Source organism: Heterocephalus glaber, unplaced genomic scaffold (genome assembly GCF_053883595.1).
Source record: "Heterocephalus glaber isolate CG9 unplaced genomic scaffold, H.glaber_assembly_v1.0 deba00001550, whole genome shotgun sequence".
Lineage (NCBI taxonomy): Eukaryota > Metazoa > Chordata > Mammalia > Rodentia > Bathyergidae > Heterocephalus > Heterocephalus glaber.
In genome coordinates this window covers 2,877,555-2,890,611 of record NW_028258343.1, presented here as the reverse complement: position 1 = coordinate 2,890,611, position 13,057 = coordinate 2,877,555, and the positions used below count along the sequence as shown (strand labels likewise).

Below are 13,057 nucleotides of genomic sequence, written 5' to 3'. Positions count from 1 at the left end.
TAAATTATCATGCTATATCTTTATTCTCTAAATGATAAGGACCACAGTAGCTTCTCACATTTAAGTATTTGTTAATATCATCAGATATCCTGTCCATTAAAAAATTTTTCATTGCCTAATAAAGGCCATAAATTTTAGTTTGTTTGAGTAGAATCCAAATAAGCTCTATACATTACAATTGACTCTCTCCCTGAAATCTCTTTTCATTTCTAATTTCTGTCTCCATTCTGCACCCCCACCATGTTTTGTTAAGGAAACTGGGTCATTTTCTGCTATAAAATTTTCCAGAGCCTCAATTTTGCTGATTGTATCACTGTTATATTGCCTTAATAACTACTTTATTAATGTTTATGTAGACACAACATTCCTAAATCAGAACGAGAGAAATTTCCCTAGCTAGAGTGAGAAAAATATCTTTTAATCTAAACAGCCTCAAACATGAATGAAATTGTGACATCCCAGTTTTCCTAGGGAACACTGATACTGGGGGATGTTCTCCATGGCCACTTTGTGCTTCTGTGTCAAGTTGTAAATGGTGTAGAGCAGTTGCAGAGTAGTGTGTCACTCGGTATCCAGAGTGAGAAGCAATCAAATTTCATCCTAAAATTATCCCAGATCCACTCCTGTAACCTTATGCAACTGAAGCAAATGTCAATTAAGTGAGGCCAGATTTTGGCTTTGGTTTGGAGGGAAGATACTTGTGTAAGCTTTTTAGAGTTACAAAGGACTACTCTGTGTGCTTAGGAACTTCACTGAACCATAAACGAAGGCAGAAACTTTGATGGTTTAATTAAATTAAATATGAGAGACCAAAAACCAAATAATATGCACTGCAAACACAATACAAATTCAGTAAACTCAAAAAGCCTGTTGAAATGTTGATGAATAGCTCTTTCAGTATCTAATGAAAATAGCTTGATTACTTAAGGACTAAAATTTATTACATAAAATGAGTTTTAAGAGACCTAAATTTATGAGTATGAACTCAAATCCAGCCTACTTTAGGAAATATAACAATTTCAAGAAGAAAGATAGTTTTGCAGTGGTGATACAGACCTGTGTTTTTAAACTATCAGACCAACTTCATATCCCATTTCTACTTATAATGTACAGCATAACTGTCACATAATAGACTTTTAGAGTTAATTTTGGCATATACATTTCTTATATAGATCATTGATCATCTGTTGTTATCACCATACATTAAAGACTAGAATTCTTCAGATATATTGGGCTGGGGATTTAGCTCAGTGGTGCCCCTCCTGCTTTACAAGCAAAAGGTCCTGAGTTTGATCCCCAGAACTAGAAAAAAAAAATTCATCCTTAAGATATAAACTAGACTCAGTTTTAACTTAGACAATAACGTGATCTGATGTAGGACCTATTTGTATGTTTTTAATGAGCATAATTATGCAGGGGAGTGCTTGCCTGTAACTGGGAAAATATTACTTCATAAAGTATTTGCTCTGCACTAGAAGATATAAACTGTGACTTATTGACCTTCCTTGAGTTGATATGAAGGATTACCTTGAAGATAGAACTTGGGTACAGGATTTATAGGGCTGTTTAACACCTAACTAAACCACCATCAAAAATGCTGTGTGCTAGAAATTCACCTCTGATAGGAGGGAAGGATTCTTTGTTAGCCCTGTTGACCTGTGACCAAGAATACTTGTAAGACTGAGACTTTAATGTCTGGTTAAGGCTTTTGCCCATGGCCATCAGGCAGCATAAAATTGAATCAGTTTGTATTTTCCCACTTTTCATCATATGTTCTTTTTCACGGCTTTGTTGTGGGCAGATGGATGTTGAGAAAAAAATAGGACTTGGGGTCTTATCAGGTACTGGGTCCAGATCTTGGTTCTGTTGCTATGATAGCATTGTTACTATTACAAGTGACAGAAACACTAACATAAATTTCTTTTAGTGGAAAAGAAAATGAATTATATATAAAATTTTGTATAGGTCACTATGTACCTAAATGAGGTAGTGCTACCTACAGCTGTGTTTCAGTGTTTCCCACTGCAGACTTGCTGCCCCTGAGTGGGCTTTCTGCTATATAGCCACCAGCACCCCAGCTCTATGTCTAAAAATGGTCACCAGCTAAAGTGAAGGATTTCAGTATTTTCCTTCCATCTCATTATTTCCTGGTCTTTCAAGTACTTCCTTCCTTGCTCTTAAAATGTCCCTCCCTTATTTTTAAGGTTGACTTTTCCACATGGGTTCTGACCTCTCCATCTCACCTGAGAAGACAGGTTGTCTCCATTAATTAGTCCCCCCCCTTAAAATCTGAATCCTTCTTATACACTATTCTAAACCTGAATACCTATACCTTTAAAGTATTGTCTGATCTGTTGCCATATGGCATCCACTGTCTTTAAATGGCACACTTTTTTATTTCTTCTACTGTTGATGATTTACAAATAGTGTTACTATGCACATTTATTACATGTCTTTTGGTGAGCATGTCTCTGTGTTTCTATTGGGCATTTAATGAGCAGGGGAATTCCTGAGTCCTAAAGGCCTTCTCATTTCTTTGTGTTCTGACTTGACAGTTTCATTTACACTCACTCACAGCTCGATTATCATCCATATGACTCTTAAATCTTTTTATCTGATTCTTGATCTTTTCACTGAGATTCAAAATTACAGCTAACAAGCCGGGGATTTAGCTCAGTGGTTTTGCTGCATGCTTGCAAGTGCAAGGACCCGAGTTCGATCTCCGGTACCAAAAAAAAAAATTACAGCTAACACACACGCATGCGTGCGCGCGCACACACACACACACACACACACACACACACCCACACACACACACCCACACCCACACACGCACACAATGTTTATATGTGTCCCAATCCATACCGGAAAAAAATAGTTCCTCCTCTTGTGTCCTTTACTATGTTTATTTGCACATCGTTATCCTGAATCATCCAGGTTAAAAACAGAATCATCTTGGGCCGGGGATTTGGCTCAGTGGTTTTGTTGCCTGCTGCGCAAGCGCAAGGACCCGAGTTCGATCCCCGGTACCAAAAAAAAAAAAAACAGAATCATCTTTCATTCTTTCTTTGCCTACACTCACCTAGTCCCTAAAGTCTGCTGGTTTTCCCTTCACATTATCTCTGTGTTAGTTCTGTATGACTTCTGAATGATTCTGCAGTTTCTAGTCTGTTTGCTCTATCATCCATTCACAGATTTATCTTCCCAAAGCACATTCCTTTTTAAAACTCATGGACATGATGAATCCATCCATTGATTATAGAATTAAGTCAAAATCTATATGTTGTCTTTATATGTTTCCATGAATTTGACTTCAACAAAATCTCTGAGAAATTATTCGTAGGAGTCATCGGGAGGCATTGAGTTATATATTAACATTTTCATGGTAAATTGCTTAAAGGGCCTTCTATGAGCATTTTTTTTTTGAGCATTTCTTATAATCACGCCATATTATTGTGTCCATTGAGAATTTGCTGCACCTAACACACATGTAATCCTTATGACAGTTTTCTGCCGTCATTATTATTGCTGACCAATTTATTATTATTTTTATTCTGCATTTAAATTAGAGAAACCAAAACTCAGAGATCAAGGTTATCTATCCAGAAACTTCATTAGCATTCACACATTGGAAGTCCAAAAAAGATAGCTTGCCCGCCATTTACATATTCATCACTCACTCCTCTGGGGAAGGGCTGGTTTCCTTTCCAGCTTTTCCTGTCATCTGTGTGCTGTGTTGTGCTTTTCTGAGCTGCATCTCCACCTGAGCTTTGACTCTAGATCCTGAAGTTCTGGCCTGGGGACTGCCTGTAAGTGTGTGCCCTCTCCCCTTCCATTCTCTAATGCTGCAGTGTCAAGACCTAGTCCCTGGGCAACGGGGCTTTAGTTCTAACACCCTAAGATCTTGGTTTTGTTCTCTCCTTATGTCCATTTCTCTTCTCCTTCTCCCTCCTCTTCCTTTCTCTTTTGCCTCTCCCTTCCCTCCAGTGTTCTCTCCTTTCTTCTTCTTTTGCAGATGCAGTGGCATTCGGCCTTATTTTTCTTCTCAGTATTGATGATTGAACCTAGGGCTTTCACACTGAGTTATAGTCAGCTATTTGTTTGTTTGTTTGTTTATTTGTTTGTTTTGGGGACAGAGTCTCCCTAAGTCACTAGGTTCCCCAGGCAAAACCACTTTTTGTGGTAGGTGACATGATTGTCCATGTAGAAAATTTCAAAGAATATACCAAAAAATGTCAGTAGCTGGGGGTGGTAGTGCCTACCTGTAACCTCAGCACTCTGGGAGGTTGAAGCAAGAGGATTGGGAGTTTGAACCCAGCCTGGGCAATTTAGCAGACCCTGTCTCAAAATAAAAAGTAAAAGACTTGCAATGTAGTTAAGAGTGAGGGCCCTGGGTTGAATCCTCAGTACTCCAAAATAAATAAATAAATAAATATTGTATTTTTATATACTAGCAATGAATAATTGAAATCAGAAATTTAAAAAGAGTACTATTTATAATCATACAAAAATGTAAATCATTTATATATTAGTTTAACAAAGTATGTGCAGGACGTGTGCACTGAAAATTACAAAAACTGATGAAATAAATCAGAGAAGATCTAAATGAAGAGATATGTCATAGTTATAGATTGAAAGACTCAATATTGTTAAGATGTTAGCTTCTTCCAAAGTGATCTATAAACTCAACATAATCTCAGTGGAAATCCCAGAAGAATTGTTTTGATAGCTATCAACTAATATAGTCATTAACTACCAGCTGATTCTAAAACTTCCACAGGAAAACAAATCTGACAACTGATATAGTTCACATCTTGAATGTCCCCCCCAAAGACTCATATGGAAAGCGTGGTTGCCAGCCTGTGACATTATTGGAAGGTGGTGAAGCTTTCGGAGATGGGCTGTAGTATAAGGAAGTCAGGCTGGAAGTGTGCGTCGGCTTTCTGGCTGCCACATGGAGAGCAGCTTTATTCTGCCATGTGCTTCCTGCCATGATATGCTGCCTTGCCCTAGGCCTAAAAGCAACAGAGCCAAGTGACCATTGCCTGAAACTTCTGAAACCATGAGCCAAAATAAACCTTTCCTCCTTATAAATTGATTTATTTCAGCCATTTTTTTCTTTGTATTGATGGAGGGCTAACACAACAACTAAAATAGCCAAAACAATTTTTAAAGCAGAATAGGGTTAGAATAATTGACCTACTTAATTTCAGTACCTAGGATAAAGCTCCAACAGTCAAAATAATCTTGCATTGGCAAAAGCTAGACTCATAGATCAATAGGAATAAAACATGGCATGGAGAAATAAACCCCCAAAATGTAGCCAATTAATATAACTGACAAAGGTGCCAAGGCACTCGAATGGATATAAGAGAATCTTTACAACAAATGTGAACCTTGACTCATGCTTCATACCATGTACAAAAATTCACTAAAAATGTGTCATAGACCTAAAGAAAACAAAGGAGAAAACTTTTGTGACCTCAGGTTAAGCAGACTTTGTTGACAACCACACCTCAAGCACAATCTATAAAAGAAAAAAAAAATCAAGTACCCGGACTTAATTTAACTAAAAAACTTCTACACTTCTTTTTATTTTTTGGTACCAGGGATCAAACTCGGGTCCTTGCGCTTGCTAGGCAGGCAGTGGAACCGCTGAGCTAAATCCCTGGCCCACTTCTATACTTCTAAAGGCATTGTTGAGAGAAGGAAAAAACAAGTCACAAACTAGGAGAAAGAATATTCAAATCACATATCTTTCAGAGGAATAATGTCCAGAAAATAGTAAAGAACATGTAAACCTCAACAATAAAAAAATAAGCTCAACAACTAAAGAAAGAACACATCACCCAAGAAGATGAACAGCAAATAAGCATGAAAAAATGTTCAGCCTTATTAGTCATTAGGGAAATATTTATTGAAACTATGATGAGATAACACTACATACCTATTAGACTGGCTTTAAAACAAAAACTGGCAGTTCCAAATGTTGACAAGGATATTGGGCAACTGAGCCTCTCTCCATTGTGGGTGCAAATGTAAAATGGTATGGTTACTTTGGGAGAGTTTGATTCTGTTCTTATTGAATTAAACATATACTTAGGATAGGACCCAGTAGCCCCACCCCAAGGTTATTTAATCAAGACAGATTAAAGCGTATATCTGTATAGAGACTTGTATGAATACCAACTTTATTCAAACTTTCCTACCTTCAAGACAACCCAAATGTCCTTCAACCTGTGAATGGACATCTATTGGATGAATCCCACATGTATTTTGCTAGTGAAAGAAGCCAAATGTTGTGTGATTCCCTTTATTTGGCATTCTGAAAAAGTCAAGTTTATAGAGATCTAAAACAGATTGGTTGCCAAGGATTGCGGGGAGGGGGGCATTAATTACAAAAGGAAAGCATTAGAGTAATTTTTGGAGTGAAGGAACTATTCTGCATCATGCCGTTGGTGGTTGGATATGCACTATTCAAAACCCTTTGAACTGTATGCCAGAGACAAAGAGTGAATTTTTCTCTAAGGGAATTAAAGACTAAATTTAAAAAAGAATAAAAGCATCTTAGAATAAATCGCTCATCTGAATTTGAAATAGAAAAAAAAGTCAACTGAGTTACCCTACTGTATTACTGTATTTTTACATTGGACCAATGAATACTTTTTAATGTTCTGTATAGCATTGAAAAATGGATCTGTTCCTCCCTTGATGTTCAGATATAAATGACTATACCTTACTTTACTTGCACTATCCGTTTTAAATGTCTAGTTTCTCTCCTAATTTGAAAACCTGCAGCTTTTGATTTTGTTTTAGTATCTAGTCCTATTGAGTCAGTTCCTGGGACATACCACCCCTCCCCTTCATTACCTTAACTTAGCTGGTGTTTTTCCTTGCATCTTATTTTTTGTCAGCCACCATTTCATTTGGTTTCTTCCAGCCCCTCTCTCCACTGTTCCTGGATTTTAAGGCTTTGTGATTGACTGTTCAGTGCCGGCACTGAGGGAGGCAGAAGCAGTGTGGGGGCTGGAGGCAGATGGCTGTGTGGGTGGGATGCAATGACTCATTTGTTTCATGTGTTGAATTTTGGTGCAGAAACGGTAAGGACCCCAAAAGAAAAGTCTTATTTATGTTAAGAGTCCTTAAGTCATTTTTAACCTTCGGGAGGGCTGGGGTCAAACTTTTGAAGCTCCTTTGACCTGTCTTCTCCTTTTATAACGTCATTAAACCTTTCACCTCCATTGCATTGGATTTATTTCTCCCTTATTGAATGTGAATTATAGTTTCATATTTATTAGATCAGTTAGATTCTGCATCAAATACCTTCTTAAGAATCTACTTTTTGTGTGTTGCACCTTCATTTTAAATTCAGTCATTCAGGCGCTTTTTATATTTAGGTTTCTTAATTATGCAAGTGAGGTAGGATAGAAGAAATAAAAATGGGTAGAAAGGAGACAAGGGAAATTGTGATTTTAAAATTGTATTTTTAAGAAAACTGCAGCCTCAGGACAAAAAGTTAGCCAGCATTACAATGCTTTTTGATTCTGCTTAATAAATTTGTCTGTGTCACTCAGTGACTTGCCCTGAAACAGTTTTCTGTGCCAGGGAACCTACATGTTTAGGGGCAAGAGTTGAGGGTCCCCTCTCTTTTTTGGTGTGGGTAGCGGACCTCCTCAGACTCTGTCTGCTGACAGAAGAAATAAAGATTCATAATAGAAAAAGTAGGAAATAATAGGAGAAATGAAGAAGGAAAGTAAAATAATTCAACTGTTGCCAAAGTTTACATTTTGGTGTATGTTTTTAGGTATTTTTATTTACATAAATATACACACCGAATGTACCCATTATAATGAACACATTGTAATTCTCATGTGCAATATATTTTAATGCCTATGCTATTTCAATTTTTTCTTCTTTTAACTTTTTCTCTCATTTTTCCCAATTTAAAAATATCTCTGTCCACTTTTTAGGCAAAAAAATTGGCACTTTATGGTGACTTAACATGCATTTCTTAGAAGTGAGATGGAGAATTTTTATGTTTATTTACCATTTTAAACTTTTGTGAATTTGCCTGTTTGTGATAGTAGTCCGATTATTACATGTTTTATCATTGCTTGTTTTAAGTTGGTCAGTAAGAGATGATTTGTAAAGATATTAACATTTCATCTATCATAATGAAACGTATCTTTAACAAATTTGTTATATGTTGATGTTTTCATTGTAATTGTCAGTGGGTTCTGTTTTACCATTGTATTTTCCAAATGCTTATTGTAATTATGAAGGAAAGTTTTTATTTTTTTTGAGATATATCTTGCTAAATTGTCCAGGCTGGCCTTGAACTCAGGATCCTCCCTTCTCATTCACTTCAGTAGCTGGGATTACAGGAATGAGCCACTGCACCCCACTTAAATTCTTGGTTTTCACATTAATTTTGCATTTTAATACCTCACTAAGTTGTATTATTACTTCTAATGATTATTCAGCTAATTCTGTTGCATTTTTTTGGACAACTGTAACACCTGCAAGTAGTGCTACTTATGTATTTTATTGTCTAGAATTATACTCTTTACTTTCTAAAAATCCTACTGCATTGGTTGGGATTTTCAGAAAGCCATTATATAATTCTAGGAATAGTTGACAGATTTTTGTTCCTTATTTTTATGGACATACCTATAAGCACAAAAGTGGCACTTATTTGAAATATATATCGTTCTTCATGTTATGGAAGGGCCCTTATATTTTTAGTTTGCATTTCTTTTTGTTTTCTTTTTGCAGTGCTGGAATGGAACCCAGTGCTCTACACATGCTAAGCATGTGCTCTACCACTAAACTCCAGGCCATACTGCAGTTCTTTTTAAAGAGAAAGGGATTTCATATTTTAATTAATGTACTTGAGCATCTGTAGACATGCTCATGATTTTTTTTTTTTTACTGAAACATCTTTGCATTTTCAAAATAAATTTTAAACTCATAGTATAGGGTTCCTACGGTGTAACACTTGTTACATTTTGTTAGTCTTTCTTTCAATGGTTGTCTGTTTCCACAAATGAATTTGAGAGTAATCTGAATTTCCTTTTTGTGACATTATTGTCAAATCCTGCTATCAGGTTTTTACTTGCTTGATATCAATCATTTTTGAGCTTTGGAAGAATTTTTATTTGTAGTTACATTTCCCTTCTTAGTCACAATTTTCTATACTTTCACTCTTTTTTCTTGATTAGGATTTACTAGATATTAATTTATTATTTGATCTTACTAGATATTAATTAACTTACTAGCTATTAATTTATTATTTGATCTAAAACCTGGCTCCGAATTAACTAATAAACTTGCTTATTTGGTTTTTTAAATTTCATTTTCATTTCTGACTTACTGTTATTATCTTTGGATCTGCTTCTTTTCTTTTCTTTGTTGCCTTAGTTAACTTGTTTTAATAATGAAAATTTAATAAAGAGCCTTACGTCCTGCTTTCACTGTTGTAGGCTCTCCTTAGTTTGCAGTAATTGCATGATTTCCTTCTTGTTTAAAAAAAATACAGGTTTGCTGAACTTTATAAAACCACTTCTGGTAAAACTACAAATTCAAAATTATCTGGTAAATCAAGGGGGAAAATCCCTCTCATTTCTTTATTTCTTTTTTGAGTACTAAGTTATTGAAATCCAAATGTGCTTCTTGGGCGTGACCTAGGTGTCATCTTTTGGGGACTTTGTTTTCTGCTGTAGATATTGCTGTGGTGGAGATGAGCGACGCCTTCCGCCAGCCCTCCCTGTTTTACCACCTGGGCGTGAGGGAAAGCTTCAGCATGGCCAACAATATCATCCTCTATTGTGACACCAACTCCGACTCTCTGCAGTCCCTGAAGGTACCTCCCTTGTTTATCCAGTATGTAATTTCTGCTCAGCATTCAGGGACACCTCTCCATCACCTGACACATTTGAAGTAGCTTATGTTTGTGAAAAGATGTTTTTGTTGATGTGATCATTATGCACCAATCACTAGCCAAGTTGTGAGGTTTATCTAGAATTCAATGTAGAAATTTGATTATACGTAGGAAAAACTTCATATTGAGTTCTGAGTTCCAGATCAAGTTGCAGCCAAGGAGACCGTGTGAACAGGAAGTCATCTACACACCTTGGAGAAAGAAAAGGAGAGAGATAAGTCAGACCTGGCACCTACCCTCTGTGGGTCTTCATTGTGTCCACTTAGCTCCCACTAAAAGCACACTTCCAACTGAAAGTGCTCTCAGCACAAATTCTCTCTGAATATTTCCAGAAAATTGCCATCTTTTTTCACTGAGATATCACTGGGCAGTAAAAGCTTTGTACTTTGTCCGCTAAACTCAAATTGCTCCACAGTGATTCTCTTCATTAGGAGGAACTTGCCCGGCATAAAGCAATTCTATCACCTAAAAGGACTGGGGAATAAAAACTACTGTATCTTGTCAACAAAATTCATGTGTCCTGTCATCATTTTCTCCACTAAGAGGAGCATACTTGATCTAAAGGCATTTCCTCCATTCAACAAGGTTGCTTAAAATGCTTTTGCAAGGGCAACGGATTTTACACTGTGTGATTCTTTGAAAAGCATCTTACAGTTCAGTGAAATTCATGCTGAGCCTCATGTCATCTGTTTCCTTTGTGAAACTTCCAGCTAGCTTCATGTGGTCTTTTCTCATCTCTGTCTTCCAGTTCCCAAATCAGAGCCAATCTTGGGATGTGGAGCCAGAGAATCCACAACATACTTCTAATGGCTTAGAAATTGTCATATGAAGATCTCCAATCCCCAATCCTTGCAGAAATATTTTTTTAGCAGCCTTTTGCTTTTCTCTGAGTATCTGTAGCATGTGTGGCTTTATGTGAAAAACTTGCAGTTTCACTGAGTAAACGTATGTATGCATGCCAGGCATTGTGCTTGGGAATGATAGACCTATTCCTTTCCAGAACGTTCTGATATAAGAGAGTTGCTCCTTATCTTCCTATTTCATATTATCTATTATACATTTTGAACCTTATTTACACTTTTTAAGTTTCTCACACCAGAGAAACTATTCGGTATTTACACATGTATGTCCTATTTATTTCACTTAAGAGTATGGCCTTAATGTGCATCCATTTAGCTATAAATGTCTCTAGTTTCTCATTCTTTATGCCTGAGTAGTACTTCATTTTATTAAAACACACACACACACACACACACACACACACACACGCACACACATCTTTATCCAGCCACCAGTTGATGGGCAATTGGGCTGTTTCCAAGTTTTAGCTGTTACAAACTATGCCGCTATAAACATGAGTATACATGTATCTCTGTGGTATGATTCTTTTAATTCTTTTGGGAAGATACCCAGCAGGGGAATAGCTGGGTCAAATGGGACCCCTAATCCTAGTTTTTTGAGGTATCTCCATACTGATTTCCACAACAGATAATATGAAATAGGAAGATAAGGCCCCAAGCGGAAGGGTAAGTGGGAGGGGTAGGGGAAGAGAAAGGAAAAAATATATGAAAAGGAAAAAACAGAAACAAAGTTTTTGTAAATAGGGAGGGGTGGATGGCTGGAAGGGAAGGCAGGGGAATGGGAAAAAAATAAGAGCCAAGATATTTCATGTAAGGTTACAAATTCCCAATGATGAATGTCATCATATTGTATACCTAAAATGTACCAATAAACTTCATGAATTAAAAAAAGAGAGTTCCTCCTACCTGTTTAAATTTATTTTTAACCTGAAGTTATCCACTAAGACACCTTTACTTAATTTTATTTCAGATTTACCCCTTTAATTAGTGCATACAAAATTCTGTAACTCCATTTTTAAACATTTTGATTTGCTATTATTTATAACATATTAGCAATTGTTGTAAGAATGATATTATTTTATTTATCTCGGTCCTCTTGGATTGAGCTTATTTTAAGCAGGCAGTGTTGTGTTGGAAGTGGCTACTCTAGCCAGTTTTTGCTCTTGTCCTACAAGTATCTGGCTGTTTAAGTTTATAGCCATTCTCTTCTTGGGAAAAATTTTTTTTTCATGAATAAAGATTACATTGGAGAGAAAGAGATAAAAGCTAATCTCCCTGGAAATTTGTATGTGACAAATAAATTGACTTAATTACTTTCAGCCAGCCTTTAGATAGGAGTTTTACTGGTATTTAAATAAAGTAGTTCTTTTCAAAAGCTTGTGATTTCTAAACTATGGTTATTTTTTATTATACACAATAGCTCTTACTTGTTGAGCACTTATTGTGCGCTAGGTATTCAGTACTGTACTTTATCCACATACATCTTAATACAGCCTTGCGAGGTATATAAACTACCACCATTTTATAGATTGCAAAGTGAGGCTCAAATACACTCAGTCATTTGCCCAAGGTGATATGGTTAGGAAGACTTAGGACCAAGTGAGCCTGACTCCAAGCTTGTTCTCTGTAACTACTGAAATCAGTTGTTTACATTTTCCCCTCTGTATCTGTGGGTTCTGCAGCTTCAACTAATTGTGGATGGAATTTTTAAAATTGCATCTGTACTGAGCATGTGCAGAAGTTTTTTCCCTTGTCATCATTCCCTAAACAATGTAGTATAACAACTATTTCTACATCATTTTATTACATTAGTTATGATAAGTAATCTAGAGATAAATTAAAATGTATGAGAGAGTGTGGTAGGTTATATGCTGATACTGTGCTATTTTATATGAGGTACTTGAGCATCCCCACATTTTGATATTTTCCGAATGTTCTAGAACCACTCCCTCATGGAATCTGAGTGATGAGTAAACTTCTGTCAGAAGCATATTGGACATTCCTGCTGAGAATGTTCTTTCAGAAAAACTCATTGATTGTGTTTCCTGAGTTGGCCCATGCACCGTGTGTCATTTCTTTCTTTCCTCTTTCCCCTTCCATTAGCTTAAGCATTAGCCATTTTCTTATTTAGACTGTTTCTAGCCAGTTAGCCCAGAGTGTCTGGTTGTAAAGGGCAGAAATACCTGGGACAGAAAGTAATTTTTGCAGTCTAGCAATTTCCTCTGTGTCCTGAAAAGTTCTCTGTTACTGAAACAAA

At 36.4% G+C, this 13,057-nt stretch overlaps 1 protein-coding gene across 4 annotated transcripts in view; it reads left to right on the top strand.

Moving 5' to 3' along the window:
* Map3k5 (mitogen-activated protein kinase kinase kinase 5) overlaps positions 1-13,057 on the top strand; it is a 219,275-nt gene that overhangs the window by 57,478 nt on the left and 148,740 nt on the right. For all 4 annotated transcript variants that reach the window (XM_004871479.4, XM_004871478.4, XM_021249572.2 and 1 more), the window contains exon 2: positions 9,723-9,862. In XM_004871479.4, the coding sequence (XP_004871536.1) occupies positions 9,723-9,862 (140 nt within the window). The remainder of the gene's footprint in view (positions 1-9,722; positions 9,863-13,057) is intronic.